The 6,372-nt window shown below is 38.3% G+C and overlaps 1 protein-coding gene across 2 annotated transcripts in view; it reads right to left on the minus strand.

Annotated features, from left to right (window-relative positions):
• Positions 1-4,807: 4,807 nt before the first annotated feature.
• Positions 4,808-6,372, minus strand: part of LOC122345314 (tyrosine-protein kinase Fer-like) — a 16,989-nt gene continuing 15,424 nt past the window's right edge. For both annotated transcript variants that reach the window (XM_043239346.1, XM_043239345.1), the window contains exons 17-18: positions 5,547-5,678; positions 4,808-5,470 (exon numbers count right to left, since the gene is read on the minus strand). In XM_043239346.1, the coding sequence (XP_043095281.1) occupies positions 5,337-5,470; positions 5,547-5,678 (266 nt within the window). In that variant the 3' untranslated portion in view covers positions 4,808-5,336. The remainder of the gene's footprint in view (positions 5,471-5,546; positions 5,679-6,372) is intronic.

Raw genomic sequence — 6,372 nt, forward strand, 5'->3', positions numbered from 1 at the left:
TATATATATATATATTTCACATATATATACACATACACACACTTCGTACATTTTTAATGAGCTTGTGCTTTTTTTCCGCTGCTTAAAAACTATATCTAAAACTCTCTCGGATCATCCATTCAACAAGATACACCGTACACATCGTCAAAGAATAAAACGATCAGAACTGTGAAGTAGCACCGCATTGCATACGGAAAGCAAGCAGCTACCAAAAATGTTCAAGAAGTGCAATTTATGTGCGTACAATCAAATAATCGGAAAGCTTCAAGAGACCCGGACAGCCATAAATCAGTCTTGCCCAAACGTTTCCCTGATTGCGTATTTAGTCATTCGTCTCGCATCCCAAAGTCAACCTTGAGTCTAGACAATAAGAAGGAGGTGTGTGCATATCTTCTCGCTTGGATAGAGAGCATGCGGCTCTCGCAGGGCTTCTGGAGGTGTTTAGACTGCATGTGACAGTAAGTGTGGCCCTCAGGTCCTTATCAGGACGGCATTCCGGGGATAACAGGAATCACATGACCATGCCCGCTCTTTGTAATCTGTCACCAGGACATTCCATCACTGGCGACATAAGGATATCAACGTGATCCACTGTCAATCAGACACAAGTCAAGCCTGCAATACTGTAGAGCTGATCCGACATGAAGATAACATTCGATTTTCAGTGCGGCCATCAAAATATAAATGACACAGTCCAGAATGAGTCCAGTTTCTTTTTAAATAGCATGCATTATAAATGAACAGTGTGCTTGAAAGTCAATTTGAACATGCCATGCATTTCTATCAATGCACCCACCTTGATCAAAAATACAGTAAAAAGGGTAATATTGTGTTTAAAAAGTATGATTATGANNNNAAAAAAAAAAAAAACGAGCAATGGGACTAAATTACATTTTTACACCACATTCACGTAGAAAACAAAAATTTTACATTGCAGTAATATTTTAAAACATTTCTGTTCATATTTGATCCAATAAATGCAGCCTCGGCGATGACGGAGATTCATCCTGTATTAAGTGCACCGCTTCAGATAAAAAAAGGAATCAGTGAGGGTAACTGCAGTTCATATCACAACCGCGTATGACCCATTTATGAAAGTAAAAGCATCTCACAAAATCATCAAAAGCAAATTTAGAAACCGTCTTGCAATAAATCACCTCGGTGACAAGCGGAGTGAGGTCCATTTGTCAAAAACACACCCACTAACTGAGAAGAGAGGCTCGGCGGAAATAGACACGCTTGGATTAGGATCGGATCTCGAAGATCTCGACTCGTGGCTGCCCGAATGTTCTAGAGGATTTTTTTGGCTTTCACAATCTGTTCTTTCGCGGCCGAGCCACACACAAAAAAAGGGGGAGGTGTTGGAATGTCGAGCTGCGAAGCGTCGAGCGAGTGTGGAGGAATTTCAGCAAGTCATTTATCTCACTCTAACCGAGAAGCCTACCGTGACAGACAACGACTTACTGATAGTCATGCCGATATAATGGTTATGAGTGTTATATGCAACGCACCGCGTGCTTTGCCATGTGATGCCACGACTTGGATATCAAAAAAAAAAAAAATGTAAAAAATGCAACGTCCAAGCGAAAGGCCTATTGGTCGTGCGCATGCTGGGATAATTGCTGTTGCTCTGGGCTGCTAACGCGAGCGTTACAGGTTCACGCATCATTAAGGCCGGCCTGTGAACTATAGAAGAGCTTAAGGGCGTTTCTGCGACTGTGACGCGAAGGGGGCAAAGGTCAAGTCTCCGCCCTCCTACACCACCTTTAACATGCAGTTTCACACGTTTTTCTCGCCACCGCGACTTTTATTCGCTCAGAGCCCGTTAAAATAAGGAAATCAAGCAATACGTCTGTTGCGTAATCCCAGGTGTGTGTTTCAAGAACTGAAAATATTTCTTACGTTTTTATGAGAGATGATTTCGCATGACATTCGTGATTGCATTAATAGGCGATTATTTTTTTAATTTATTTTATTGACAAATAGCACAAAATCCTCGTTCTGTATGCTGTGTTGTTCGGCATCGGCATTTCATTTGATTCACAGACACTTTTAGCTAAAACAGCTTACAGCAAGCACTTCTTCACAAATCTTGTGCGTTTTTGTAATAAAAAAAAAAAAAAAAAAGTTTTGTTTTATTTTAAGAAAATTGCTAATGGCAAGAAGAGCAGCTGATTTTAAGGCAGAAAGATATTAATCGTGATTAATTGCATTCAGAATAAAAGTTTTTGTTTACATAACACTGTGTATTTTATTACGTACTGTATATGTAAACAAACATGCATGTATATATTTAAGAACAATATGTTGTTTATATATGAAATATATTTATATATAAAATGTAAGAATAGGTAAATATCTACGCAAGTATTCTCAAAATATATACTGTATATGCATGTATTTATATGTACATAATAAATATGCACAGTACACTATGTACATTTTTATTTTGGATGCAAAATAATTATTTATTTTTTTCTTTTCAGTGCGTGTTGAAAAAAATGATGCATCCTGATCTGCGATATGATTCAGAAATGGTAGGATTATATGCCCAGTCGTGTTTTCAATTGCACGTGAACAAAAAGCCAATAAAAGTTGCAATTTGACACATATCTGTCAAAAGCACTGACAGAATTAGCCACAGGCACTTCCACAGAATGCTTTAAAATGCTTTTTGGAGACAGGTGTCCTGCTACATGCCCGACAGGCTCATAGGGTCTTAACCTTCTAAAGGCTAATCTTCCCGTCAAAGCATTTAGCGGGGAACCCTTCACTAACGTGTCTTTCAAGTATGTTGCATCTTAAAGATATAGGTCACACAAAATTAAAATTTGGGTTAGGTCGAGGGTTTACAAAACAGACGAATTAGTTTCTTCGTTAGAAGAGATCTGGAGAAATTTTGAATTGCATCGCTTGAATGGAAACCAGGAACATATCCTCTGCAGTGAATGGGTGCCGTCAAAATATATAAGTGCTTGACACAATCTGTAGTGTTAAAAGCGCTATATAAATAAAAGCGACCTAATAAATGTTAATCAGTGAATGTTTTGTTCGGCAAAAAGCTGTTTGTAAGAGGTTTTTAACTTTGAACCATTGCTTCCAGCTAAAATATGACTTCTCTCTTCTTATTGATTTTGCGAAAAGTTGTCTCAAAAATCTGCACAGATCAAACACAGCAAAAAACTTGATGTTAAAATGGCTTAAATTAGGGTTTTTTTCACGTCACAAGATATTTATTGATAGACTGGAGCGGCGAGGATCATCGATTTCGGCAATTAATGTTTTTATAATTCTGACGGCACCCATTCACACTGCATTACGGAGCAAGTGATGCAAAGCTACATTTCTCCTAATTTTCAACTAGTTACTTTTTGCACCGGACTCGAATAATCTGGAGTTATTTTTGCATTAAAACTAATTGATGCAAGCCCTAACCGGTATGGCGGGGAGTGTCGCGAGGAAGCAGGCGCTCCATGCGGGAATACCTGCGGGCCTTTCGAACGGTATCTGTTGCGACGGCTGCTGCGTCACAAGACGTCTCAGCTGACACTCAACATGTCACACTGGCATGCCGTTTAACACATCAGGACCGTCAGTGTCACGCTCTCAGGACACCGGCGACGTCTTTAAGGATCAATACGTTAAACTTGGGAGTTCTGTGTCAAATGCACAGCAATCGTAGAAGACAAAGAGGAAGGGAGCGCACATTTATTCGGTTTTTTAATAACAATCATTGTACTACGTCTTCACTTATCTCATCACGTATCAAACGCATCGATTATTGTGCCAAGACCTGATACGGATCAGAATGCTTTCATTCTGACTGCCATAAAGGTGGAAATAGTTTCATTTAAGATGCCGGCTTATTATTCTTCAAACATGTGCCACCTTTTCCAAATGTGTCACACATCAAAAATATACAGTTACAGGTTGTCTTGTGGAGTTTTAACTCGAACACAAAACACACACTGCACATTACTTACGAGTTCAATGCATAGATATAATAATCAACTTGAAATAACTCGACCATTTTATAACAATTAACCATATGGTGCAAGTGGACACGGTTCAAACTTCTTTTTGGAAAACATTTCTGGAAAATATTTAATTTTGCCAAATGCATGGTTTAATGTTTTTATGTAATGTTATGGATACATGCACTCTGCAAGGTGAAGTTTTAAAGCAATTATTTTTTCCTTTGTCTTTACTTTTTAACAAACTTAAAAAAAAAACCCTCAAACGACGCTTTTGTAAAGTTTAAATGAGCAGTCCGAGTGCACCCGAAATGTAGGCTGTCCCAATAAATTCATCATTGATCCTAGATCAGCTGAAACGAATAAGTGTCATTTATTATCATGCAATGGGCTTCTGTCATGCAAAGGGTTAAAGTCTTATGCAGGCTTGTCCATGAGTCAGCTGTCATATGTCATCATCTCCTTTGTCTCCTTCATGCCCAGAGCAGATAAGAAGCATGAACAGACGGACACACCCATTCACACCTGTGTGCCTCGGCTTCAGGAACATTATGAAATCCAACTTAAGTTCAAACGCAAATGACAAAACTGCAGCCCTGCAGGATCCCCGCTTGTCAGAAATACATCAGTGATTGATGGATTTAAGGCCTGTTTACCCCAACAGCCAAATTAACATATATTGGAGTAAAAAAAAGCTAAATTCCTTGCATTATTTGCATCGTTATATTCATTAGATGCTCAAGAAATGTTCATTATNACTATGTTTTTTTTTTTTTTTTTCATCTTAATCAACACCAAGACTGCATTTACTGTAAAAATGAATTAAAACAAAACACATTTTACATTTTTTTTATTTTAAAATGTTTTCAAATGTAATTTATTTCAGTGATGTAAAGCTCATCACTCCAGTCTTCAACGTCATGTGATGCTTGTGATCTTTTTTGTAATTTTTAATTTTATAAATGAATTTTTGGTCATTTTAAATATTATTATCGCTAATGATTACTACATTTATTTACAGTACGTTTCTGACATTTAGACTAATCAATTTAAATGATCACTAAACAAGAGGTTGCTATTATTAATAATTATTAATAGATTTATTTACAATTTCTTTATACTGTAAAGGGTAAATGTACATGTTATGCTATCATGCACGTCAAGTCCAAAAAATAATTTATTTATTATTTAAACATCAGGATGTCACAAATAAAAAAAAACATTTGGACCACACTGCACAGCATTCAAAACATTTCTATAAAATCGAATATTCTTAATTATAATGTTCTTTTATGTGGCACACAAATTAAAAAAATAAATCTTTGCTTTGGCCTCATCATAAGACGAGCTGCACACGTGATTTTACTGACATAAAGCATACAGATCCGCCTTTAGTTTGCGAAACGAGGGTCGGTTTCGTGGGTCGTACTGCCAGCACTGACACATGAGGGCGTAGATTTCGTCCGGACAGTTATTTGGGGCCGGCATGCGATACCCTAAACACAAAAACAAGGCTCACAATGACGCTTGCTTTGCAGACAGGCGATAAAGTTGCAGCAGAGTTTCTATTACCTTTCTCCACCTCGTCTCTGGTCTGTTGGTTATTCATGTTAAGGGGTACGGTGTACGGCGTGACTCCTCTGGAGAAGGTCTCCCACAGCAGCACTCCGAAGCTCCACACGTCGCTCTCGGTGGTGTATCGCCCTGAAGAACCAGCAGAGGACAGCGCTGAGACACAAACCCCTCAGATGGGTTACTNCACCTCGTCTCTGGTCTGTTGGTTATTCATGTTAAGGGGTACGGTGTACGGCGTGACTCCTCTTGAGAAGGTCTCCCACAGCAGCACTCCGAAGCTCCACACGTCGCTCTCGGTGGTGTATCGCCCTGAAGAACCAGCAGAGGACAGCGCTGAGACACAAACCCCTCAGATGGGTTTCGCATCGGGCGCTGTTCTCGTTTAATCCAATGTCTAGTGCAGGGTTTCCCATATCGGGATTCGTGAAGGAACTGCAGGGGGTTTGTGAGGCAACGAAACGCTAATAATCAAACCGAATGTAAAGTGCAAAGCACAATTAATCAAAATAAAACTAAACCGCAATCCAGCTTAAAGCGGCTATCAAATCTTAGACTACGGTTACATTAAATTGAATAATGCACGGTCTGCTGAGGTTTACAGCATTTCACCAGCATTCAAATAAAAGCTTGATGACATTTGAAATTGAAGAATTTATTAGTGCTATAACTTTTAGTGTTAAATAATAGTTCGGCCTAAAATGACCAAATATCATTTTTCTTATTTTACAGAAAATTGTCATTTACAACAGTCAAATATTCTATTAATAGTATAAATTAAAATATAATCTTGTTCTTTAGAGTTAAAAGAATAATGCTCTTTTAA

This window comes from Puntigrus tetrazona, chromosome 5 (genome assembly GCF_018831695.1).
Source record: "Puntigrus tetrazona isolate hp1 chromosome 5, ASM1883169v1, whole genome shotgun sequence".
In the NCBI taxonomy this organism is placed as follows: Eukaryota; Metazoa; Chordata; class Actinopteri; order Cypriniformes; family Cyprinidae; genus Puntigrus; species Puntigrus tetrazona.